The 27,787-nt window shown below is 41.3% G+C and overlaps 1 protein-coding gene across 2 annotated transcripts; it reads left to right on the forward strand.

Moving 5' to 3' along the window:
- Nucleotides 1-27,645, forward strand: rell1 (RELT like 1). Of its 2 annotated transcripts, XM_084344373.1 has the most exons (8): nt 3-234; nt 8,319-8,537; nt 13,462-13,533; nt 17,245-17,299; nt 21,661-21,909; nt 24,238-24,370; nt 25,734-25,777; nt 25,872-27,645. In XM_084344373.1, the coding sequence occupies exons 1-7, from the start codon at nt 210-212 to the stop codon at nt 25,767-25,769; spliced, it is 789 nt and encodes a 262-aa protein (XP_084200499.1). In that variant the 5' UTR covers nt 3-209; the 3' UTR covers nt 25,770-25,777; nt 25,872-27,645. The 2 variants fall into 2 exon arrangements, 1 of the variants encoding a protein (XP_084200499.1); XR_014621455.1 differs by lacking the exon at nt 25,872-27,645 and having other exon boundaries at nt 1-234; nt 21,661-21,917; nt 25,734-25,745.
- The last annotated feature ends 142 nt before the right edge of the window (nt 27,646-27,787 follow it).

A 27,787-nucleotide genomic window follows, 5' to 3' on the forward strand; every position in this document is an offset into this window, starting at 1 on the left:
CGCCTGTGCACTGCTCTCTGTTGCTGGGGGAGTACCACTTTAACAGCAGGGCGTATCCGCTGTGTGGAAATTAGGAAATACGTTCATGTTTGGATAAGTCCCTCCTTGACTTTTAGTTTGACCACGGTTGGTGGTGACCAGAGCCTCCAACGGCCGCCTGTTAGAAACATCTCCACCGGCCCACTGGCGAGCAGCGGTCCCGTCCATCAATGGCTGATACAACCTTCATTACGCGTAAGTTTCCAACCTTTTTACTTTTACATTTCTGTGTCGTGAAAAAGAAAAGGTGTAGTAGCTGTGCTGCACGGCGAAGAGTCGTCAAAATCTTCTCATCTCCTCAGAAAAAAATAAAGTTTACTGTCATTTTAAAACCGCCGCAGAGTTTTATAATTTATGTTGGCCCAAGAGTCTTGACGCCAACGTTTGTGGAAAGCCTAACGTCCGCTAAGCTAGCTTGTTGAAGCGTAACTGATGGCAAAGTTTGCACACAGACAGCCAAACTTCAACTTAAGCTGCTCATTTGGAGAAGGCAAGAGGACAAAAATACATCGAATATTTTTAATAAGATATGACACTGAGATAAACAGACAACCCACCTTAAAATGAACTCCGCAGGCACATGAATCCCCCATTATAAACATGTTTAATGAGTTATAGCTGGTTAACGTTATATAACTCTACGCAGACCAACACTGGGTGTTTTTTTTTGGACTGAAATATGTTTTATGAAACTCAGAAGTATAAAGGATGTTAAAGTATGTTAAACATGTAAAACCTACCTGGGTTATGACACTCAGATAGCAAACCTATTCTCGTAACCTTAAATGCACCTATAACCAAATGAGTTACATCTATACTTTAAGGTGTTATGGTGATAATTGAGATGGAAAAACTTCATGTCAGTCTAAAACAATATATCTCTCGTATATCGTCTTAAAGGAGTACTATCTAGTTTTGGGGAAGAAACTTTAATCAGAAGAGAAGGATCTTCATTGACTTGATTTTTCTTTTATGCCTAAACAAACAAACCAAATAATTAAACAAACTCTTCGTTTTCATGACTGAATAAACTGTAAACAAACCAACCTTAAGGACAACACAATTTCATACTTGTTTTACTTTGTTTATATTTGGCGGACCCTGCCACTAGCTTCAAGCAGTGTTCTGGGAACCGTATTTTCCTCTGGGAACAGCTTGTTTATTCAGTTATGGGAAAAATAAATCTTTCTGAGCTTGCATTACCTCATTCATATTAAAATTCTTAGTTTGAACTTCTCTTCCTAAATTAAATAGTGCACCTTTATGTTCATAAATGACAGGAACTTGGTGTAATAATATTGCACAAACAATTTGAACAGCAAACGTGATCCCTCATATCAGCTCAGAATGAAGTGTATTAAAACAGGGTCAAGATGAATGTTTTACAGTCTGCTGAAGCCTTTAGTAAGAGTCTGGGGATATTTTGAAATGCTGCCAGAGCCATGTATGTGTCACAGAGGATTACTGTACGTGTCTTTGCATTAAGAAATACTCCAGTCAGCGTTTTCTTTTAGTTCCGGCTGAGCTGATGCTTGGGTTGTCTTCATAACCTTTAAAATGTCGGGCCTGTTTCCATTTTCCATGGGGAGTCCACAAGAGTCTGTGGCACGCAAAAGGCCACGGCTCAATTGTCATGCTTATTTAATTAGACCAAGTCATGCACTGAGTTTGTTTGGTATCAAGAATGCATGTAATGTAAAAGCATACTGTGTGTCTGTGCTGCAGCACACATAGCATAAACATTTCCAGTTGAGCTTGAGACTCGTTTGCAGGCGAGGAAGTTGTTGTGGTCTAGGTCAGTGGTTCCCATCCTAGGGGTCGGGACCCCCCCAAGAGTTTCCCAAGACAAATGTGAACGGTCACAAGATGATTAAAATAATGAGAAAGGAAACAAAAACATATTTTTGGAGTTTATTTTCCTGACTTTTGTCCAACTAGTTTGAGCCAAGTGCAATATCCAAATCGCAAACTGCAATTAGTATTATATTGATAAAAAGTAAGAAAACATACGATTGTAAATGAAGCAATGCAGCGCCACAGAGATGCCAAGGCCTTCAAATCATATCTTCCATGTATAAAGGAACATGTTTGTTTGGTACAGACTTAGAAAAATCACTTCTTTTTATTTTCAGTGCAAAAAAGGCCATTCCCACTAAAATCGTGTCTCATTACAATTGTAATATTGTCAAAACAATCACAATATGGGATATTTTTGCACGTCGTTCAGCCCTGCTATGTTTTTCTTGTGCAAAATTCTGGATACGTTCACCTCCTCAGTCCTTTTAAATTAAACAATGTCTGAAGTAAAACTCGATGCTCAATCTACACGCAAAAATACAACATGAGGGGTCACAAGCGCATGAACAGGAATGGTTGGGAAGCACTGCTCTATGTGGAAAGTAAAGCAGGTATAGTGTTTATTTCACTGTAGGACTAATGCCAAACATTACTTCATATCTCCAAATGAACCAGCTGGTAGCTTTGTTTTTGATATTGCATTTAAGATGCTTTTAAATGAAGATGAATAGTTCGGTGCCATCTGGGAGCGTGGGAGTTTTTCAGAAACATATTTGCAGTTGAGCTAAACCGATGTTGCTCCGAAACAACACAGGTATCCATGAGGTTACATCGCTGGTGAAAGCTCTGGAGCCGAGCCATTCCTCGTATCAAGCTACATTTTTAAACATGCTACAGTAAGAAAATCCACTTCTGTGGTGTCTTCTCAGTTATTAAGATGCTATTCTTGTTTTACATGTGGCAAGAGCTGAGCAACAGTGTGATGATTAGTCATTCGACAGAATTCAAAGAAAACAATGGCCTCCCCTGCTTCCATCTTCTCCATTTGCTGCTATTCTTTGTCAGGCAAGTCAAATATGTCACCTTCTTGGAGGCGTTTTCGCTATTTTCCAACATTTTATAGACCAAACTTTTAAGCCTTTAATGTCGTGGCTAAATCAAAGGGCAATCCTAACAAAGCCAATATGTTCTGACTGTTATGTCTTCATCAGGGCTTCAAACAAACAACACCCTGTAGACCCACCTATATATTGACCACAGCTAATATAAGGCAATCACATGACCCAGGCGATGACATGTAGGTGAATTTAGGTCAATGAAGCAATGAAAATACAAGAGATGAGATGACGCAAAGTTTACAATGTGCAAAAAAGTGTACATGCTTGCAACACACAAAATTGACACCTAAATACAAAATAAGATGCCCAGAAAAGGCTGTATTACAGAAAAATGTTAAATCTGTGTCCTCATTGAGACCAGGATACCTCAACTTCCTCCCCTTTTTTTGATTGCCTTTGGAATCACCCTTTCTCCCGTTTTCCTAGAGCACCCAACACAATTTTTCCCTACATTGTGTTAAATAAAGCAACCAGTCGTCTTCTCTTTTTTTCCACATGTGACCGTCGTGCAGTTTAGATGCTGCAACCCTGTATCTGGACTGTTTCAATCTGAAGCAGTAATTCTTCCAGGGAAATTGGACTTTTCTGCTCGCTAATCAGTATGCAGCGGGATGATGCAGCTTAGCAACGTTCTGCACAACAAGTGCATGCTTACGAATATGCAGAACTGTCCAAATGCAGGCACACCACTGACACATTGGGAATAATTGCCACGATGTACTGACATCTTCTCCAAGTGTCAGTGCCCCAGTTTGAAAGCTTTAATCTCCATTAGTGAGTCATCTCGCTGGATAAAGGACCAAGGGTTGAAATGTCTTGCTACAATCTCTAATCTGCAGTGAGATGTGGTTGATTTTAAGTCATTGGTCTTAGATTTGCTTTCCTAGCTGTGCATGATTTCCTGAGCATGAGGAAATGGCTCAGCCACAGACGGTCTCGGGCTTTTAACCCATTCATATTCAGCGTTCAGCTGAAGACCACAAATGCTTTTTCTAATTTGTTGTTATGGTCAAATATAAGCCTTTTACAGGATGTTTACTGTCACTTTATCAACAGTTAGGAAACATATTCTTGTTTGAGCTTCGTTGAACATTTTTATAGCCATTGAGTTACTTACAGTGTTGATATTTTGTTAAATGAATCTACCGGGATACAGGAAATGTCTGGGGTCTTGATCATCCTCTTGTTATCTACCTAACAGCTGGTGGTTGCGTAGTAACTTTATCTGTCTTAATGTAGTCTGTGGACTTACACAGGTTACAGATACATGTTGAAAAGTTTTACAGCGCTCCTGGTCCAAAAACTGAAGACGCGATCCCAAAAACAAAAGCTCTTGTTGTGCCTGCGACTCACCCTATGCTGTATGTGGCTGGGATACGATCATTTATTTTGTGTTTGGACTTTCTAAACTCAGTCTGGATATACCAAAAAAACAGATTTAGGCTGGCCATATGAACAAGGCCATAGACATTGTTGTAATATTGGGAAGGAGAGGCTAACAGTGGTCAATGAGGAGACATCAAACAGCTCCCATTTCCTTTCTCTCCTCTTCCTTAGACAAATAAATGGAGGAGAATAATACAGTTACATCTGGTTAAGGATCATATTACCGAGTAAATGTAGCTGAGAGTTAACTCATGGATAAGAAAAAACGTTCTCCACCGAGTTCCTATTTTAAGAGATTAACCTAATTTTCCACAAAATGACTCACAACGCTGGAAATTATCTGACAACAAAAATGAAATGGAAAATATATTCTTTAGGTTAATGAATACACAATGTGCTTTGTGGTGTCGTGAGGTTTTCAGCTGATGTCAGCATGGAGAAACATTCACATCCTCTTTTCTGACATGCCCTTTGGCTTTGTAGCGTGGTCATCACTCAGCAGCACTTACCACTGATGAACAATGTTTGCTCTCCATAATCCAAACTGTGTCTGGGAAAATCAAAGGAAATAAGATTTGAATCCACCGGTGCAAAGGGAGCAAGCAGAGCACACCTCTAAACTGTCGCACAGCTCAGTTTTTTTACGCATTTTTCCATCACAAATCGCTCTCCCTGGTTTGTTTTCGCCGGGATTGATTTCACATCACTTCTTGAAAGAGTCTGTTACAGCGGAGACGTCGATAACCTTCAGGCAGACAGAACTTCTCACAGCGTAAATCCTCATAAAACTGCAGGAAATTAAACTAGCAGAACAGTAATGCTGACCTATTCAGCCGGCACTCGGCTCCAAAGGATGAATCAATGGGAAGATTTAACACTGAAGACAGAAATACTTTTGCTGATACCTTCGGGAATGCCTCTTATCAGTGACGGTGGCAGGGAAACACTCCTTTTCTGTTTTTGAAATAGTTTAAGCGTCAAATTGAATTTCGTGTTTACTTGCTACAGCGCTCAGTACAGCTGCTGCTCACTGTAAGATATGCGTTTCTTGTAGCCAGGGGCAGTTTGACCCTCAAATCTCAAAATCCATAGAATCATTTGATCTTTCAACCTCATGTGTTAGTTATTGAGACGTATTGTTTTCTCAAAGTCCGAATAAACATAGTTCAAAGCAGAATGTTGCTTTGTCTTATTATGAGAAAGATAAGGACAGTTTCGCTCAAATTAAACACTAACACACTAAACAAAAAGTTATGTCTTAATCTGGGTATTACTGATCAAAGAATATAGGTCCAAGATTTTAAGTTTCAGAGCTACAACGATTAGTCGATTAATCGGTTAGTATTTTGATAATCAATTAAACATTTCAGTCACTTGTCATGAAAAAATGTCAAACATTGCTGGTTCCAGCTTCTTAAATGTGAGAATTTGTTGCTTTTCTTTGTCATTTATGATAATAAAGGAAGGGTCTTCGGACGACGAGAATTGAAGACGCACTCTGGGACACTGTGATGAGCATTTTTCATAATGTTATTGACATTTTTGTAGACTTTTTATGGGGCAGATTAAATGATAATGAAAATAATGGTTAGTTCCAACCTTGTAAGTCGCTTGTCAAATTTGATTTTGTGAAATTTTTATTTTAGCACTTTTAGTGTTTGTGCAATTTCTCTGGGGATAAATAAGGTTCCAGTTCATTCGTCCTTAACTTTCAGTTCTCCTTTTACTCCGCTCAAAGTATTTAGGTTGAGTTAGCAGCTCTATTTATATCCTTTCGAAACTGCGGCACGATTTAAAGTTGTTTTGAATTTGTAAACAAGCTGGGGAAAAAAATACCCCAATTATACAGCTTTAATCTGTGTGAATCCACAGAACTACTGTATGAATCTGCACCTGTGATGTGTTTGTTTCACACTTTTCTGTATTTTTTGGCTTTCCCTCTGAGGATGTTCATCACGGTACCATCTGTGGTTGCTTAGAGACTCATGACTCAACTCCAAATCCTCCTTCAAGGACTCAACCCATTTGTCAGCCCCTAGTCTTTTTTTCAATGCTTTCAACACAATTGGCCTGTGATTACTTGCGAGTCTTTCGTGGAGACGTGAGACCGTGCCAGGGCAGCCGGCTAGTGTGAAGATGTATAAGCACACAGACACACAACAGTCGGTCACAGGATGGTCAGTCAGCACACAATGGTCTTTATCAGTGTGTTCAGTCTGATGCATCAGGGAACTTGGACAATGGGAGGGCACAAATCCCTGCATGCATCAGGACGCAAACGGTTAGGTAAGCACATACACGCCTATACACACACAGTGCTGTGGTATGTTTCAAAATGGCGTGAAAGACAGGATTTGATTGTGACATATGATTGAGATTCAATTGAAACTGTGATCTACATTTCTGTCTGTGTCTCTGTGTGTGTGTCTCACACTCACAGACACACACACACAGACACACTGATGCGAACAGGAAACCAGACAAAAGCACTCTTGTGTGTTGTGTTGGAATGCCTCACGTGGTGGGCCAGCAGCAGGAGCAAGGGGAGCTTTCCCCCCGTAGCTGACCACAGGTCACGGTCGACTCTCTGACCTTCTGACCTGATCACTCTGAAGACATCAGGGCCAAAATGAGGGTAAAATGTACTATAAGAACATTCAGTCACGTGAAAGAAGTACTTTTTTATTGTTTTAACAGACTGGATATGTCCTGCAAGTATGTAGATAATTCATTCTGTAAGCAAAAAGGCCAAACATTTGCTAGTTAAAGCTTCTCAACAGTGAAGGTTTTCTTTGTTTCCTTTGGGACATCAGACTTATTGGCGTTCTGTCATCCTGTGGACAAAAGAAAATGTGTTTGAGTTGAATTGTATAACATTTCACACTGGCTGGCTGTTGGCGTGAGACCGATGAAAAACATGATGTGTTAAAATCCTATTTTTTTTCCCTGATAATGCCACATTTTGAACAACAAATCTGTGTTGAAATCGGCACGAGACGGTGTGCGTCATGCTGTGCGTTTGGCTAACGGAGCTAAACACACAGCAGTACTGAGAGTTTCTGTTCAGGAGAAACATGAAGCCTGTGAACAGTGAACGACAGTTTAATGGGACAACAAAACAAGTTCAACTGGCAACTATAGACAGTAAAATAACTACATTTTGATTTTTCAGTTAAGTCTACAACTTTGAAACCACCTAATTAAAATTCAGTATATCTTTAGCGTTTGGTCGGACAAAATAAAGACAAGACTGTTGTCTATGGGAAGGTGTGATTGGCATTTTAACTGCCTCTTTACATATCATAGACTAAACAATGATTCAGTGTGGAAAAAAAATCACTACTTTCAGCCCAAAGGGTGTGTCTTCAGTTGTTTGAATGTAAAGTCCAGTATGCTGAGCTCAGTTGCTGCTGCACCCTTCACAGGAGTCTTTTAGCACCCTGATGGGTCTAAAGTCCGGTGGGCAGGTGGGCGAGGGAAGCTCGAACCAGAGTGGTAAAGTTTATGGTCTCTGCTCATCTTGCTGCGATCAGTTACAATAAAAAAGGAGATGTACCCAACAGGCCTTGTGTCAGGGTGTTGGGGCAGGCTTTAACGCAGTGCCTCTTTACTTTAAATAAAGTTGTGACTTCAACATTTCGTTCCCTTTTCACTCTTTCTGCCTCTGACACCAAATGAGTCCTCAAAACTGTGAAAGGGGGGACAGCTTGCGACGGATCAGCAGTAAGCGAGCAGAGACCGGATTGAGCCAGGAAGGGAGCGTAAAAGCTCTGTCATTTTGCAGCTCATAGCATTTAAATCCCTTCAGCTGCTCGGTGCGGGCCTCGAGTGTGCCCTCCGACTCACTGTGGATATCAGGTTGCCATCAAGGGCGTTGTAATGACAATCCACTGTTTTGTTTTTTTTTGGGAGTATTTTCTGTCTCCTGTTGTGACAATACTTGAAATAATTACTGTATGATCACTCTCCATCCTCCAGCGGGCCACACCACTGACAATGGAAAAGGTAACGAAGCACCAACCAGGATCGAACCAGACTACATTGCTTTCGCCCTGGTCCCTACTTTCTTCCTCCTGGGCCTGTTGGGGGTGGTGATCTGCCACGTGTTGAAGAGGAAGGGCTACCGGTGCACCACAGAGGCCCAGGATGATGAGGAGGAGTGTGAGGAAGAAGAGAAGGACCTTGAGCTGGGTGCAGGTAAGGAAATCTGAATAAGAGGGAGGGATTTAAAGCAACTTTAAACACTCTTAGTAGTTGAAAAATGTGACACTGCCGACTTCTGGAGAGTACTTTATGTTTTTATTATGTTCTCACTGTTTCAAGGCATCAAAAATCTTTTTACAGCACACACCCAAGATTAATGCCCAGCCAGACTTATGTTCATCTCAACTGGAGAAGTGATTATATAAGATAAGGGAGGGAAGTAGAAATTGTTTGACAGAAGAGAAGTTGTAAATTGCTGATATGCAAAAGATACAGCATCAGGTCAGATGACAATGTATTGATGCGTATTTATGTGCAAAATCTTTTAATACAACAGATCCCAGAATTGTTAGGGCTGCTGCTTTGTCACACCATCAGAATAACAACTGGTGTACGTGTTTACAGTGCAGCTAAACAAACTTGCATCGTTTTGATGAAGAAATCAGTGAATAATATCCACAGATACAATCTGGTTTCAGGCTGAGCACAGCATGTGTAGCTTTCCACCTTGTGTTACCTTGCGGCAACATTTAAAATTGATCAGCTGGCAAAAAAATGCAGAAAAGATCTTTGGTGATGATTAATTGAGGTCAACTCTAACAAGGGTGAAGAATATGTTTTGTTTCCTGTGGCTTCCTCACAATATAAGCCTCTAATGTGAAGCAGCAGTAGGATGTTCAGTTTGCAGTTTGCAAAACTACTAACCTAATGCAGCTCTGATACGGTGATCCTGCAGGGCTGATAACCATGAGATAAATTATAAACAGAAAGGTTTCATGCTGTGACTAAGTTCATGCTTGTTAAGGCAGTTTAAGAAATTGATGGAAAATCTCAAAACTCACCAGAAAAGACAACATGAATGCTTTTAGTCCCATTAAGAACATGGGAAAGTGGCGCACTTCCTCCTCATGTGGCAGAAATGAGTATTTAAAAAAACTGCCAAAACTTTCACAGATTAAAAAAAGTTTTAAATGAATCACCAGAACTTTTTGTTCTCACTTGCCTCTCGGGATCCGTAGATGACTCTACCGAGAGGTATTTTACAGACTGTTGAAACACTGGAAAGCTATTGCTGAAAAAAATTACAAATTTGATTTATTTTTTAATGAAAGTCTTAAAATTCTGACTTTCCTCATGTTGTTTCCCTCCCTGCTTCACCACAGCAGCTCATGAATTGAATCAGGTTAAACATTAACTGATGTCCAGTATCGGGCCAAGTTTCCTCTGCAATCAGGCAGACTGTGAAGCTGTCAACTGAAAAGTAAACACAGAAGAAGTGATTCCCAAATAAGTCACTGGTCTGCTTGAGGTTTACCACTTTCCTGTCAGGGGATGATGAGATACAAGGTCAGCCATCGTGCAGGAAAATCACCAGATGCACCTACCTGCCCTCAGGTACTTACGGGCTGGTGGTACATTCCTGAATCTAATGAGTTTGTAGGTGTAGGTGCTGAAAGGTGATAAGACTGAATGGTTCCTTTCTTTAGCAAATGTTTCTCACTAATTCTGTGTTCCTTAAACATGATTAAAACTAAAAACCTTTCAGAGCTTATTTATTTTAGGCACCATCATTCAAAGGGTTACTCTACCAGTTTATGTGAAATTAATAGTTTAAAGCCTTTTGTGGCTCCAGAGGAAGCTGCATGTAATCTGATAAATTTCCTCCAGTGATGTCACTCAGTGGCTAAATTGAATTGTGGGTAATGTAGGCGCCAGGCTGTGAAAAGGACGAAGAATGGAATAAAAAAAAGTACTGTATTGATTTTGATATTATTTTTTCTGTAATGCTAGACCAGTGGACTGCTTTTTTAAACCTGGTGCCTACATTACCCACAATGCAATTTGGAGGCAATTCATGAGATTACATACAGCTTCCCTTTGAGCCAAAAATGGCTTTATATTACTATTTCACACATGCTGTACTACTCCCCAAGACCTCTAAACACACTTTAAGGTGTAAAACTGCTTTTCCCCTTAAAGAAGTGGTTTGTGCTGATGAATGAATCCTCAGAAAGTATCTGTAAGATCACAAACCTATTAACAGTGTATTTAAAGTCATCATGACGTGCTCTTACCATTGTCTTGTTAAATCTCAGCCTCATGTCAGCCATACTCCTCTATTGTGTCTCTCTTTTCAAGGAGTGGAGGCCTATAGAAACCAGGAAGACATTTGGCATTCATGTCGCTCATGTTCTGACTCAACTTGGGGTGTGTTAAATCAGGTGAAACAAAAAGATCCCGGCACAGGGCCAGTTAAAATTCCCGTGGATAAGCCACAGATAATGCTTGATTACTATGAGCACTGTGTGATGATGAGTTTTCTGGTTTACTCACCCTCGTGTTTCACTTTCTGCATGTATCGTGTCACTTTTTGCTTGTGCGTTACGTGCCATGACTGCACAGTAAAGCAGTGAGGTTAGTGCTTTGCTCTCTCCTCTCCTTCTAGTAATTCTCGTGTGCAGATGTGAAACTTCCGGTGTCACTGGATTGCCCTGGAGTATCTCACGAGCATGAGAAATGTTACAGAACGATGAACTGTTTAGGCCATGCTGTCAAGGCTTGTCTGCCTTTCTCACTTATCTGTCCTCACATACTTCTGGATAGTTTCATTCCTGGCAAAGCACGTCTCCACTCCGATATCCCATGTTTTCCAAAAAACCCTGAACTCCCTCCATCGAATACTGCTAACTGTTTACACGTGTCAAGCTCCTGCACCCACATGAGGAAATAAAGTCTTTTTAAAATCAATTTGGGATCTCTGGGCTTCTGGAGACTTGGATTATGCTGGAGAAGCTGAAGGGAGCCATTTTATATTTGTATTTTTTTTTTTTTTTTTACATTTAAGAAAAGTCTCCATCTACCTCAGTTGTTTAAGAGAATGCTGCAGCACTGGAATGGCTAGATAATGACTGAATTTTCATTTTTTGGGTGAACCTTTCCTTTAAGTGGAGTCTGTATTGGAAGAGGATGGGCCTAAAGCTGGTTTCTCTTGTCGAGTAAATGTGAGCTCCCAGCCAGCAGCACAATAGTCCTAAGTGCATTAGGGTTTTTCCCCCTGCTGTCTCTGTCTTGCTCTGTGCGTCTCTCCTCACTGAGCCCAACCCTTTCTCTCTCATACGTCGACAACAAAAGAATAGGAGAGAAAACATTGCTTGTGTGCTCTGGCCTAACACATTCAGTTGATCGAGCTCTCTTGTTTCACAATGATCAGGTTTCCTCTTTTATCTCTCCCTCCGTTTGCTTTTTTCTCTTTTTCACTGACTTGTTGTAAGTTGTGAACAGCTGACTTTTACGTTGAGAGGCTGACTTTCGAATCAGTCATGACATGCAGAGGATTCCAGTGACTTGCCTAAAGAGATTAGGAAGAAAATCTGAGGAAGTCAATCTACAGGAAGCTCAAGGAAGTGCCTCAAAGGGGTGGGTTCACTTTCTATTGAGCCCAATCTTGGAGCAAATCTATATGGACACATGCTGTATATGCTCATACTGATCACATGCCTCCCATTGATACAATACACAAATACATAAGATATCACAATTTTGCTATATGAAAAATGACACAATAAGTGATTAGCAATGTGTGTATGACAATCAATCAGGTAGAGGCATTTGTTGCTCATTGCACTCCACCAGAAAAGCCTCATGTGTAGCATTGGAAGCTGTAATTACAGTAGGAGGAGGATTTGGTGGTACCAGCACCTATGGTGGCCGCTAAAACATGAAACAACCTCTGTAGAGCCAGTGTTTGGTTTGTCCTTCTGAGCTACTGTGGAAACGTGGGGGTGCAACATGACAGACTGTGGAAGAGCACCTACCTCTGTAGATATAAAAGGCTCATTCTGAGGAAACAAAATGACAATGTTCTTATTTTAAGGTGATCTTACCCTGAAACGTATATAATAAAAGAGACCTAATCTTAATAAAAAAACATCAGTATGAATATCATACTCCATTTCTGCCAAAAGAGCCCCCTGAATCCTGCACACTGGACTGGACTGGACCTTTCAAAGCTGCTATAATCAATAATTTTATTTTAAGAATGGACCAAATGGCGACGTGTAATGTCAAAGTGGTTGCTCCTATTGACAAACCCACAGAAAAGTATCACCCAACTCTCCAGTTTTCCACAGCTCTACGGAGAGTTTTAGCACCTTTCAGCTCACTGTTTTGGTTTAACGGCCTCTGGCTGGTTTAAAGCTCAGATCTGAGATGAGCACACTGATTTTGGTTCAGTAGGAGGATAAACTGATATAGTGAAGAATTCCTCAGCTTGTGTTTGTTTGTTTAAGTGGAGGGACTCTAAATATCCTATTGGAGGGCAGAAGTTGTTATTCTCTCAGGGGTCAGAGGAGATACTGTTTGCAAGTGTGAGCATGCTCCTGTATAAAGTGATAATCAGTTAGTGTTGTGTTTATAGTTTGTTGTGCTGCCACCAAGTGGCTGAAATTTGGAGTGAATCCAAGTTTAAGACTCAACAAACCACAAAAACACTATCATACTATATTTTAACACATGTTTCGACAGCCATTATCTCTCATTTCACAATATTAATAGTACATCAATATGAAACCAAGCTTGAATCGGAGGTAACAGGTGAACAAAAGGCTCTGTGAGTCCTTGTGCAGGATCATTCCTTTTAACTCATTGTTTTCATTCCTGCTCCAGTCAAGCAGTCAAGTCACCAGGGTGTGGTGACACCAGGTTGTAATATTAACAAGTCCTCTGAAATGATGATTTATTGGTGTCATGTCTGGCATTTACAAGATAAAGGGTCCTGGCTGTTGAAGAAAAACAAGCCTTTGAGCTAGATAATTTCCTGTAGCTGTTATACTCCGTTGCTACCTGACGAGATTATCATTTTCATACTTACTACTCACTTAGTAATGTAAGTACTTCTGTTTGTCTTCTTATCTTCCAGACATGAACGACACCTTCAGTGAAAACAATGACACCGTGGGGCAGATTGTCCATTACATCATGAAGAATGAAGGTATGTGTCCAATGTACAGACCTAATTAAGGTCTTTTTTTCCACTGTTATAAACTTAACTTTCGATTACACCTTACACACGTGAACATACATCCATGAAACAATTACAGCTGGCACTCCATCATTTGTTCCAGCAGGCACATTGTGACACACTATGCGGGAAGGAAGTGTTTGTCGGTGTCTGAGTAGTAGTAGCAATGCGTTTGTCAATGCGGGACTCAGGAATGAGGATGTTCGAGGAAGGTCAGCAGCAGGACGAAATGGCTACCAGGAATTTTAAAGGAAGATTAGTGGTGAGTGCAGTTTAAACAAGGTCGGCCACGTTTCCTTTTAAAGTCAGAGGAGTGTTTCAGCTGTTACTTACCTGCCTTATTCCTGTAAACTGAAATGATTTCCCTTCGCTGGAACATGAAGTTTAATTCCTAATAAATCACAGCACCCTCACGATAGCGAGTAATTGCTGTTCTTTGTTCGGCAGAGTTTATAAAAGGCAACAGGTGAGATAAGGATCATTGTTGGTATTGTATCGAATACAATCAACCTGATGAGTATGAATACACAGGGAGATTACAGTATTTCCCTCAGTGCTAATAAAACTCCCCTCTGTTGAACTCAGGCCAATGGACGTACATTTTAAAGGCTTTAAAAGGTACAATGGGTGCTTGGTTACCTTTTGTGGCAGCTGGATTCACTTGATTAACTAATCTTGAGAACTCATCTTGCCAGACTTAAAAGCTTAAACATACTGGTTTGGACCATACAGCGGCCTATTAGGAACTCCTGACAGCTACAGGCGTGGTTTCAGCGTGAGAGAGTGTTGTTTGAAAACAACAGTAACCTCAAGAGGTCAGCATAGTCAGGTGATGTCTTGAAAGTAGAGCAAAGAACAACATGAAGACTTTCCTCGATGGAAAATAGGTTTTCAGGCTTGTCTCGACTGGCATCAGCAGTTTGATTGACTAAGTAAATCAGTGTGTGCTCTCCTACGGCATATGGTTTATCGATTTAATTGGTTAAAGTCAGCCTGCTATAGAAATACATAGACAGATGGTTCGTCCAATCACCTGCCAACAGCAATTTCTCAGATGGTTGTGTGTAATGAACAATCTGAGAAGTCTCTCTGTTTGGAAAGTAACACATTTTGTTTGGCACTTGGTTTGAGTTCCACTTTAGGTTATTTCAGGCCTTTTATAGTTAGATGTCTATAACAGCTCCTTTAGTTCTAGATATGTTGACACAGCATGTCAGTCGAGCAATTTATTGACTGACTCGGACTGACAATGTAGTCATTTCTTTGCCTGTATATACGTACTGAGAAAAGATAGCACAGAAGTCTGACAAAGGTAGGGAAAGAGGCCAAAGAGTAAGGAGATGAAACGCAGATGATTGTACTATAGAAGATTATACTGTAATTTTCACAAAATGCCACAGCTGTTTAGGATACAATGTGTAGTAACCCACCCTGAAAATGTAGCTCTACATCTAATTATAGGTACAAGGCCAGAAAATCACCATTCATACCCTTACACAATAATGTATTTGTTCTTTTATATTATACATGTTTAGTGTTGTAGTTAAGTTTAAGGCCTCTTTGTTCATGAACAGATAATGAATGACAAAATGATATAATACTGTTGTAATATTATATAATAATATTATATTATATAACCTTCTCCAGATGTCTAACATATTCTGTCCCCCCTGAGGAGGCGGAGTTCGAGCTGACTCATCACTCCTTTGGCAGGAAAAATGTTTGTGGAGTTGGAAGTCTGTTAGCCGTGACTAAAGCCTCACGTTGTCAGTCTGGTGACACGTTGTTGTGCTTCGGAGACAGTACGGTTGAGATCTTTGAACATTCGACCTAAAAATCTTAAAAGCCTAACTACTGGCTACTCTAAAAACCCACTTTTTTTTCCTCTATGGAAATTATTATGCAGGCCACAGGAAGTGGTGCGTGTATTTCACATTTCCACTGGCAGCAGCAGTTTGTATATGAATGAACAGAAGAACTGAGTCGTCACCACGAGTTGCAGTCATAGTCTGAGCAAAGACTGCCATCTACAGAAACTTCTACAGACTGAAAACTGTTAACATTTTCAGGATTTGTTGAAGCTGCATTGGTAACATATATATATGATGTCACAAAAGAATTACCAGTTAATAAAATGGGACCAGGGAATATGTGAATATACAGTACATTGCAACAGTCTGTCTTTTAAAAAGAAGCTGTTTTCCTTTAAAAGCCCCTGAAAACTTGTTTTCATATTTTTCTCTCAATCAATTATATGTGTATGACCAAGTAAACAAAAATTAAAGCTAAAGATTAACACCCAAAAAACCCAGCTTATCTTCTGTCATTAAGACTTTTATTCATACAATGCTAACAGAATGTCACATCACCTTATTTCCAGCTGAGCCCGACCGACTTCACATTGATCTTTGGTACTGATCCACGTGTCTTGGAAGATTTCAGTGCTGCAGACCGATGCTTAAAACAATTCGCAGAGACAGCATCAGCAGTCTTGTACTTCAGACTGTATCTGTCCTTAGACCTGGTTAGATACAGAAAATATTTGCATGTTGGGCATGTCTGATCTCTCTCGCTTCGTCTGGATCCTATTATCGTATTGCTTCTTAACAATACAATACAGTTGGTGTTTGCTTTTGGCCTGTGGCCCTCGAAGGGAAAAAGTTGCAGCATAAACATTCATGGAAAAAAAGAGGATTCTTCTTTTAAATAGAAGCGTGTATGTTACTGTAATTTTAGCCTGTTTTACAAGTGGAGTCTGCGATTCTGAGGAAAGATTGTTGTTGTTGTTGACCTCATTCCAACTATCGGCGCCAAAGCATCAGTTAACAACCTGGAAATAAAACTCAACAATCAACTATCTTTCCCCAGAATCGCCTACTCCACCTACAACTGAATTGTACTTAGAGGGAATTATTTCACTGGACCTTATGACCAGAAAGATTTAAAGAAAGAAAAGGATAATCTAACTAAACCAGTGTGAAAAGCAGGAAATAAATAAATCAACCATAAACTGTTGGCAGGAATTAAAATAAGTTTGGTCAAAGTAAAAGTGTTTTCAGGGTCTTTTTAAAGACTGAAAACTGGATCCTCCACCGTCCTCAAAAGGCAGCCGCGCATGAATAAAATGACCAAAACAAAAGCAAGTTCATAACACTTCTGGACTAAAAATAAATAACCGTCAACAAGAATGTTCTTGTGAAAACCCCTGCGGTGCCTGATGGTATGAGGATGATCCGGGGTGATAAGGAGGACAGAGGCTTGAGTCAGACATCCGTGCACGTTTTCAGATGAAACGGCAACATGGAGCTCCAACGTTCACCTACATGAGTCATCTGTGTCTCGGTGCAGCCCTCAAACCTTCTTCCTCAGGTGCTTTGTCTCTCATACTCTGGTGTACGTTTGCTCCGGGGGAAGTTTTTTCTGGTTTGGGGGCGTGTTCCCCCGAGGTTGTCGTGTACAGTAATCATGTGCTCAACGAGTGCATGTGATGTGCCGTTTAATTGTGTTAGGGAGTTAATCTATTGTAGCCATCTTTCAATAAGCGCTCTGCTTTTGAAGTCACTGGAGCGTTCTCCTCGCTAATTCCCAACACAGTTCCCACACTTCTCTTATCTCTCCCTCTCTCTGCTCCTTTCGTCTATCTGAACAAGTGTCTTTCTCTCCCTCTCTCCCTCTCATCAGCAAACTCCGACGCCCTGAAAGCCATGGTTCTTGAAAACAGCATCGATTCTGACGGGTAAGTGTGTTAACCATCTCAACCACCAGATGGCACCGTAAGACTCTTCGAAAGCCTCTCGGTGTCACTGCTGGCTGAAATGAGAGTAGCCGGAGCAGGAGGCGAGCACTCAACAAGGCAATCAGGCCACATTTCTCTTTTGATACTTTTCCAGATTGGCAGGGTTTGATCGAGGGCGAGCAGCTGGGGACTGTTCCCTAAATGCCACTGGGCCCCGTATCACTGTATTGTGGGATTATCAAAGCATATTGTGCGCAGTTGTTTCCATGTTTCCTTATTAGATTCTCAGCCAGGATACAGTGGAGTGGCTATGATTCCACTTAACAAGGAAGTATTAAGGCAGAGAAACAATAGCTGTCTTATTACTAGAGGCTTAACAAATACAGCTGCCTGCATTAGAGCTGAAACATGTAATTTATCAAGAAAAACTCCTAAAAATATGCCTGTTCTAGCTTCTCAAACGTGAGGATTTGATGCTTTCACCTGTACTGTATCTTTGAGTTATGGACTGATGGTCAAAAGCAATGTAGATACACCTCTCTTTCTATTTTCTTAAATTTCATAGACCAAATTTATCAATTGAAAAAAATAACCAACAGATTTCTCCTCATGTTGGTCGGCATGGGGCTGTAGTAAGAGCGATAATCTGTGTCCAAAGGGTTTAGAGGTTTCTGTGAAGCCTTTCCAAAACTAAAAATACAAAAACAAAAGTGTTAGCACAGACGAACACACAGTTTAATGTGTTGCTAACGTAAGCTGCAAATGTTAGCATGTCTGGCTAACTAGTTTTCTACCTACAGCAGTAATCAAGCGCTACTTCCAAAGCCAAGAAATGTTTCATATGACATTTTGTGAGGTCAAAGCTTATGTTAACACATTCCTTCATGATAGCGCATACACTGTGTAGTATGTATGTAGTATCGGAGTGTAGGCTAACGTTGTCCCATGCTCCGACTGGATTTGTGGAAGTTTACACTAAAGCAACCACAGACAAGATAGTATTACTATTGCCAAACACACACGTTTGTCCTTGGCATAAAAGCAGCTTATCTTCTAACATTAGAAGTGAAAAATACAAACAATAAATCACAATGTAACCTCCAACTGACAGCTAAGCAACCAGACAGTGTGGTCTTTTATAACACTAAGACTAACTACCTCTACCACTCCACAGGCTGCAGTGTCTTTTACTTCCCTGTGTAACTCAGAGATCATCAACTGGTGAAGATGCTAACATTTAGCCTCAGTTTTAAAGCATGCATTAGCTGACAGGCGCACAATAACTATGGGGCTCCTGTTTTAAAACGCTGCTTGAAACATTAAGAAACAGCGTTTCAACCAAACCACTGAGCTAAAGTCAGCTTATTTAGCTTATTAACAAGTGTAACTAACGAGGATCATTTGGCTAGAAATTATGAAATCAAGGACTTGTCGTATAAAAAATGCTAAGAAGTTCAAGTGGTAATGTAGCAGCAAACACTTAACTCACGGTCATTAGCAAATTTTCTTTGTTCGCGGCTGCACGGTTTCTGTTTTAAAGAGCTGCTTGGAACATTGTGAAGTTAGCCTTACTGGCTAGCTAGCCCCAGCTGAGTTGTCATTTCCGACAAGTGTACTAACCTCGATCTTTAGCTAGAAACGAGAAGCCGCTTTTGTTTTCCTCCTTCTGAAATCAATTATTCATGATTATGTATTTTGAGTGTTGGTGTAGCAACAACTACTAACAGCTATTAGCAAACTTTCAGTCAGTCTAGGCTGTTTGTAAAGGGCCAGGATCCTCAACCAGCACAAATTCTACATGAGGCCTCCAAATGGATTTCAGTGGGTTTTTCATATTTCGACGTACACATCTCAAATCAAAGGCTGCCCACTTGTCACTCCAAACGACCCCGCATCATAAGAAGAGGAGCTGTTGCTACAAGCTGAGATTAGACGTCTTTGCGTTGCTTTGCTGCTGAGATAAGAGGAGGGGGAGAGAGGCTGATAGACAGATCGGAGGAGGAGATGCCTGCGACTGAAGAGGAGTGTGAGTAAATCGAGTTTTGTGCGGAGTATGTTTTCCCCTCTCTCTCCTCCTGTCATCTTCCTCGTCCCGCTACATATTGTTCTGGGGAGTGAAGGAGAGAGATAAAGAGGGGAGAGATGTTCTCCTTTGTTAGTGTGGATAAACGGTAGCGGCGTTGCCTCTGCCAAGGATTAGATATTGAGGTATTCTGCTCAGTCACATTGGGTGTCCTGGAACAATCAGCAGAAATCTGCAATCGCACACATTTCCCCGGCGTCACTTTCATTCTTCTTCAGTTCTCTCTCCAAATCCCCTTTTCCACATATTTCCACTCCTTGTTTCCCTTCACTTTTTGTTCATTTTGTTGAAACAGCTCTCCCTGGTACTCCCTCGTTCTCTTGCAGTTACTCTTCGTATCTTTCTCTCTCGCTCCCTCCCAGCCAGGTCGGGCAGTCTGCCAGTGGATCACTTAGAGATGGTGGAATAGGGGGGACGAGAGGTATCGGCGGGGGTAATTTATGGGACACTTAAGGGGGGGAGGGAGACGGACAGACAGGCGGAAAGAGAGAGCAAGAAGGAGGGCATGATGGAGAGAGACAACAAGGAGGAGAGCGACTGTAGTGTGGCCAGGGCTCGCTATCTACCTCTCCAGATTCGATACTTAACTTTACCCTCGCCTCAGAGCTGCTCTCCCTGTCAGTGCTCCAGCTCTCCACCACCCCTCAGTCTCCTCTTCTCACATCAGCCGATCTCCCCTCTGCCATGTCGTCCCTCTTCCCTCCTGTGGATCAAACTCATGTTTCATACCTCTGCTCTGCAGGGATCCTCGCTGTACACGAGGATAATACAGATTTTTTTGTGCATTTGTTTCAGATAAAAGGCGAGAATTATTAAATTTACACGCATGTACTCGCACATTGTTTACCCCAGTGTTTTCCCAAGCGTTGCCTGCTTGCTACTCCCCCCTCTCCCTGGTTGCATGTGTTTACTTATGGTGTAAAATCACACGTTTCACCACAATACAATATATTATTGGTTCTTTAGTAGACCATATGATATATATGCGACGATACAGTTTCGATTTGGATCAGTTCACTTAACATAGTAGAAGCTGCCAACCGTTTCTTTCCTGGGTTTTGCCATTTGAAGAACCAAAACAGTGTATAAATAATTGTAAATCATTTTCACCAGCTAAGTAAAGCTTCCTTTAAACTTAAACTGTTCCACTGACGCACATAAAACGTGGCTAAATACCGAAAAACATTCAACAAAAGTATAAAATACTTTGAAAAAGACTTTATCTCTAGTCCTAGCTTAACACAGGGTTTTTCAATCCTGGTCCTGGAGGCTTCCTGTCCTGCACGGTTCCCTGCAACAACACACCCTGAAGCCTGATAACGACCCATTCATAAGAATCAGGTGTGTTGGAGCAGGGAAACACCAGCAGAGTGCTTCAGGTTGATTTCAGCCTGCATGCACGCTTTGTCAGAATAGCATAGGTGAAACACAGAAGCTAATATTGCGGCAGCGAGAACAACACGTTAGCCGACTGCAGAGGGAGGTGTCCGGTCAGGTTTCCTGAGTATTTGATCTCGCAACAGCGTTGTTTTCATACGGCATGTTGTTTGTCTGCTAACCTGTCATTTCTCTGAAATGCAAACTATTTCCACACTGCTGATTAATTCCCAGGCTGTTTGCCTTTATCTGCCTACTGCTAGCTCTGTTTGAAGTCACACAGGCGCGCCTCAAATGTTTTATAGAAAACTTAAAGCAACAAAGTGTAACTTCCTGGAGACAGGGTTGATTGTTGAGTCTCATCCCCACGGGGTCAAGTACAAGTTCAGAAATATGACGTCCCTGTGTGTACTTTTGGTTTAGACATGGCCTTAAGTAGGAGAACCTTCCCAGGGGCTCAAGAACCTTTATAGAAACTCATACTTGAGATCAAAGAGACGTTGCTCATTATGCCGTCCGTCCCATGACGCGCTGTGTATCACATGTTTACATCAGTGGATAGAAACACTGTTTATTCCACCTTTTTGTGCATAAACAATGTGAGGAGCTGCTCTCCAGCGTCATGAAACACATACACTGAAAAGAAAAAGAGATGTGAGAGAGAGCAAACGAACAGTTAGCCCCCTTTGACACACTTCTGTTTGTTGCATCATATGTATCTCATCACCTAATTACATCTATTATTATTAAACACAATCATAACTAAGAGCTCGTCAGTGATTGTTTTTGCCTTGTTGCAGTGAGACTTTGTCAATGAGTTTATATTCTCTTTGAAATGAAAATGTTTTGGACTGAATGTAGGTGAGTCTCACTTCTCCATGTCTGGTTTCCTTGTCTTTAGTCCACCGCTAACCCCCACGTCTCCCAGCACCCCGACGCCTCCAATGACTCCCACGTCGCCGGGTGCGCCTCCGGGAGCCGCCAAGCACACCTGCAGCCACCTGCACACCATCGGCGGCGTAGGCGGCACCAAGAACATCTGCACCCGCTGCAGCCAGAAGAAATGGCCTCTGATGAGGAGGCCGTCGGCCCGTAAGGCGGAGCAGCGGCGCAGCCACCACGGAGAGGTCACGGTACTGGCTGTGGGCAGGTGGGCAGGTGTGTGAGTGTGTGTCTGAGGCAGGAACAAAAAGGATTTTTTTTACTAGCAGAGGTAGATTTAAAACAATTTGTCCCAGAGACATTAGATATTATCGCGCAACATTAACATGAATGTTTGTCACTGAAAAATCCACACTTAATTACACAGGCTTAGACTGACGTGCACTTTGACACCAAACCAGTGACCTGGAAAATTCACAGGTAAATGTTTCTGGGAGAAGCCTGGGAAAATAGACGCTGCAGGGTTCAAACAGGGTTAAAAAAACACATCAGTAAAGAAATAAAGACTGTAGTTATATGTTGTTGGACACAACCCATCTTGAGCTTCTCTCTGTCCTCCTCCTGCCATCATTTGAATTTGACGCCCAGATTTGCACAAATGTAAAACATTTTTCTGAGTAAAATGTGTCGGGTTCTCACTGAACAGCCTTTTATCACAGCGGGCCGTTGTCTTTTTTTGCGCAATTTTTAGCAATGCAAATTTAGACGGATTTCAAGAGACGCTTGTTCCTCCATTTTATAGAGCTTTTATTCATTAGGCCACTTCTGGAGAAGTCATTCACTGGAAAAGTGACGGAGAGCACAAAGAGTTGAGTACAGCTCCATCTTAAGGGCACACAAAGCTTCTGCTCACAATACACAATTCACAATACTTTAAAATAAAATGTTTTGGATGGATTTTACTTTTTCCTCCAGTTCTCTAGAGATTTTGGGGGTCACCTGGTGTCACATCTTGACTCTGTGTTCACTCGGCAGTTTAATGTGTGCCTCTTTCTGTCGGGATGTCATGCGGCTGCTTCTCAATAAAAGCCACCCTGTGTTTGCGAGTTTAATGCTTTAAATGTGAAGCAGCGGGAGAAGGGTGTTCTGTTTGCCTTGGCAGTGACATTACACAGCTCTGACACGGTGTAAAGAGAGCGAACAATAGACAATGAGGCTATTATCGATGTGATAAACCCGTGCTGGATTATGCACACGCATCTTTTTCCTGTGAAAGTGTGATGGAACAGGAACGGCGGACTCCACCGCTAACAATAAAGATTACTGTATGCTGAGATTAACACTGAATTTAAATATAGTGAATGGTGAACTATAAAAGGAAGCCAAAACGGTGTTCATTTTTTATGAAAATCTTTAAGCATTACAACTTTAAGAAAACAAAACAGCACAAGAATTGTGTTATTTTTTTGGCTTACCAGTGTTTGTAAAGGGTTCAAGACAAAAACACCATATTTGTGCATGAACCCTGGCGCTATGTTCGATAATGAAGCTGTCAGAGATGTTTAAAGTAAAGACAACATTTCTCAGTCCACTAGTGAACCCAGGAAAGCGTGCAGCCTCGGCCCGGTCACGCAGCGAGCGCTCCTCTCATCCTTAATGTCCTGCTGCGAGCTGATTGGGATGCAGCGAGGCCGCTTTTCATTTGCACACCCAGATGAACGGCCGCGTGCGCAGAGGGTCAGCATGACCTGGATACGAATATTTATTTGCTGATTTAATTAAAGCTTTGGAGTGTGTGTATGTGTGGGTGAGAGGATGTTAAGTTTAGGTGAGTGAGAGTCGGCAGCTGTGGCACAAATGAGAATAGCTGATTCCCACTGAGTTTATGTTCTCTGTAGTTTGTTTTTTATATTATGATATAAATACACTATTTACAAAAAAGTCTACAGCAGAGAAGGTCTGAGGGTTTATTTTGACCCAGAAAAATAATTCACACTGTGATCATTTTTGAAAAAAACTTTCTTTAAAGAGTTCAACACAATTTCGCTGCTCTGTTTGTATTCTTTATTTCGGCCAGTGGTCTCAACATAAGAGCCGGAGTTTGTTTTAATGAGCACAACTCTGCAGCGCGCGAGTCTTTCATTTGGGTCACAGGCAGCACAAACATTCAAGATTCAAGATGTTGACTGTCACTCCGCTTGTACAAGTACACTGAGGCTCCACTACAGAAGACAGAAAACAAGTATTTATAATGTATAAAGAGTTAAAGAGTAAAGTAGCTGTAAAAGCAAGCGAATTAAGGTATAAAGCAAAGTCGTGACATATGGATATAAACACAGAATGTTATAGAAATAAAGTATAAAGGCAGCAAAGTTATAGTGCAAAGATTCTTTAACATTATTTATAGATATACTCATTTTTTCAATGTCATTTTCATATAAACGACTCAAATCATGACGAAGAGGATCTTCAGTCAAAATTCTAAACTAACAAAAAGGAGAAAAAAAAACAATAAATTAATACTTAACAGATAAATCCTCAATATAAAGAGAAGGACATAACTTTTTTGTTTACTGGATTGTTTGTTGTCTCTCAGGTTCAGGGTGACGAAGTGTGAAAAGACGGGCCGGGAGAGGAGGACCCTGCTAATATCAGACTCCAACGGGAGCGTCCCCACGTCTCCTACAGAGTTGGAGCCCAAGAGTCGGACGACGTCGGAGTCCCAGCAGGTCGGTGTCCTGGAAACGTCTTCATCTGTGTCCCTGTTTCTTTCTCGCGTCCCATCGGGCTGCTCCCCGCCGACACTCTGTGTATAAACAAGCGTCGCTTGTGCACACATATTCACTCTTCTCACAGCTCTCTCTGAAGAGAAGCAAAGGACGTCTTTCAAGCTCTAGATTTGTTCAACCAGAACCCTAAAATATTTAGATTAAGGTCACTTAAGAGAAAGAAAAGCAGCAAATCCTCAGATTTAAGTAGCTAGAGCACAAGTATGTTTGTTAGATATTCTTAAACGACTATTAAAATTGTCGTGGAGTCATTTTCTATTAATCCATTAATAACTTTAGCTCCAAAATGTCACTGAAACATTGTTTACAGTGGCGACGGTGAGGACACAAGTGTGTAGAAAGCAAAAGTCAAATTTATTTATATCCAGCTTCCTAATATCAAATTCATAGGCAACCAGGAAAACACTTAAAACTCCCCAAAGAACATAAGAAATCAAGGAAATCGAGCCAAGGATATGAAATAACAAGAACAACAACCAAAAAGAAACTGAAGCCTGAATAATAAACAGCTGCATGCACAGACACTGTGTACCTCTTTACTCAACAATTAACTAAATAAGTGTTTAAATATTCATGATAAAGAGAAAACTGCAGCAATAATCAGCCTCCAGCTCTGCTGTTTTGTGTTTACATCACAGAATCTCTGGTTTGTGAAATTACAATGCTCCAGGTGATCGTGAACAGCCTCCGCTTGTCTCTCCTCAGTGTTTAATTTACTGTTTACAAGTGTGCAGAGGAGGTGTTGTCTTCCTGCTGACGCTGCAGTTGAAGCACAGAAATTTCCTCGTTGTTGGTTTCTTCTTCGTCGGTGACAGAAAACGACCTCGAACCGAAACTTTTAGACGAGCCTTCTGTCCTGTGGGACTGAACTGTGATCCAACCTCGGTATCAGTCGTCAGAGGTGTTTGCTGAAAGCAACAATACAGATGAGCCCAGTTTAGTTCTCTTTCTTTCTTTCTTCTACATATCCTGATAATCCTGAGCAGATTCTGAAGTTCAGACTCTGAAATATGAAATATTAGAGTTTGTTTAGATTCACTAGCTTGAATAAATTTGTTTTAGGGCGGAGAAACGTCACACATGTTTCATAGATGATACAATTCCAAAGAATCCGTTTGCAGCCCAGGAAAACATTTAACATCCGTGTGTCTCATTTCATCCTCCTGTTTCACATATTGACTTTTAGCTTTCTCATATTGACTGTGTGAGAGAATAAACAAACCCTGTCGATCTCTCCTAATCTGAAGATCATCGATTTAATGTTTATTTTCTGTAATAAATCAAGTTTATCTCTGTCCGACAGGAGCAGACGGACAACTTGGACAAAGAGAAACGATAGAAATCCAGGTAAAGTGTTTCGTTTTCATCAGTTTCATGCGTGTGTTTTTTTAAATTTCTGTGTCCTAACACCTCACCACACCTTATTCCCTCATTCCCACAGATGTCCAAGGAGACGGGAACAGGAACATCTGGACACTTGTGTAAAACCCAATCAAGAACATTGAACCATCAGCAGAGGAGGAGCGAAGTCGACCCGGGAGTCGTCCCTCCACATTCCCGCTTCGCAGGGAGCCACAAGTGCTGCTGATGACGAGGACGGCGGTGGGAGAGTGACGCGTAGAGTCACACTAGCCAGTTATTTTTACAAGCTGGAGGAGGTACGGCGTTTCCTCCTGAAACAGATTTATAATAGTGCCTTGCTCAAGGGCCTTAAAGCAGGGCAGCTGCCCAGCGTCAAGGAAGCCTGACTCATGGATGTGCTCCATGATGTATGTACATATGTTTTTGTATGAGGAGGGATAGAGGAGTTTTTTTTTGCATGTCATCAGTCGGCTAATTGATAAAACTCCACCCCAGAACCAGGAAGCAGGAACAGCCTGATAGAGAGGTCACAGAACCAGGAAGTAGACGCTACAGAGTCCTGGGACGGCGTGAACATGATGTGCGCCTCGCCGTCAGGATGATTAAGCGTCACTGTCAGGTTTCGTCCTGCTCCTCCAAACTATAATCTCCTGCGTTCGTGTTGATCATCCAGTCCGACCTCTCATGTAGACGAGCACGCAGCGTTCTGGGTCAAACAACAAATTAGCCGCTCTCTCAGCGACAGTGTTATTGTGACATTAACAGCCAGTCTGCTTCAACTCTTCACTGCCACGTTTTCCTCCGTGTCAGAAGTGCATCACTTAATCTTTAAACCTGCATTAAATGTTCGTCTTGGTCACGCCCGTGGCCGTAACCACAACATCGATGTAATATCAGATTTTAGATCACGTGGAGTCGTGTTTCTGTACACACATATTTGTTTCGTTCTCCACCAAACCCAAACCAGCTCGTCTTGACGACAAAATTTAAACACAAAGCCAAAAATGTGAGTTATGGAGCTTCGACGTGTTTACGTGGGATGCACCATATGGATTTGTTTTCAGTTCATACCCATAACCAGTAATAACTTACTTCTTATGGCTGATACCGCTAAGATAAGCGATACTTTCATATTTTTGTATTTTAAAAAGATCATAACCTGCAGTATGAAAAGCTCATGTAGCGAGCAAAGATTGTGGATGTTGTATTAATACTATGGATCTATTAAGGGGAACTTCTCTCATTCTCAGCTGCTCAGTGACACATGAAGCCAAAATAAATTCGACTTCGCGGGTATAAAATTAATTGGATCTCTGAATTGCCTTCTCATTGTGTGGCCCATAGAGCATACGCACAAGAGATGTCTTCCGGCCGAGCAGCTATCTTCTGATGTCTCCCTCAACATACATATTGTGCATCCCTTTTGTTTACAAAGGCAGAGCTGCCTTATAAAAACACGTATCTGTTGCATTGTGGGAGATGTAGGATCCTGTTGTTTTTTGGAGCTTGACCCCTACTAAAGACTTAAAGTCGGTATATCTCACCCTTTGCTGCTTTGATTTCGATCACCTTTTTTAATCAGTCTCTCGTGAGTCCTGCAACTTTGTGGAAGTGCGATACAAAATCCCCGGAATGGCCCTTTTTAAAGACACATCAGAGGTCGCACGTAATCATCCAAATATATCGCTTTCCCGGATCTTTGTGATCATTTTACGTGTCACGTTTTGTTTCATTCTGGCCTCTGTGAATGTCATGTCCTTGTGCCTCGTTTTTTTTTTTAAAAACAACTTTTTGTTATTCACAAATTCTGTTGTGTTTTTATTGTTGTAATGAAATAAATAAAGACTAACACACATCAAACGTTAATAATCCACTTCTTGTTGTCATCTAATCACACACTGTACACCAGCTGAGACATTAAAGTGATAAAAGCCGCTGACCTGCAGTCTTAACTTCTCCCTCTCCTCCCTCGTCTGAGTGAAACATCCATCTTCA

The sequence above is a fragment of the Pagrus pagrus genome, assembly GCF_965226575.1.
Source record: "Pagrus pagrus genome assembly, chromosome: 22".
NCBI classification, from domain to species: domain Eukaryota; kingdom Metazoa; phylum Chordata; class Actinopteri; order Spariformes; family Sparidae; genus Pagrus; species Pagrus pagrus.

Bases quoted from the DNA above. Each gene is read 5' to 3' on its own strand.
- rell1 (XM_084344373.1), top strand. From the start codon at position 210: ATGGCTGATACAACCTTCATTACGC. The intron at 21,910-24,237 runs GTGGGCAGGTGT...GTTGTCTCTCAG, and splicing joins ACGGTACTGGCTGTGGGCAG to GTTCAGGGTGACGAAGTGTG. The intron at 24,371-25,733 runs GTCGGTGTCCTG...TCTGTCCGACAG, and splicing joins CGACGTCGGAGTCCCAGCAG to GAGCAGACGGACAACTTGGA.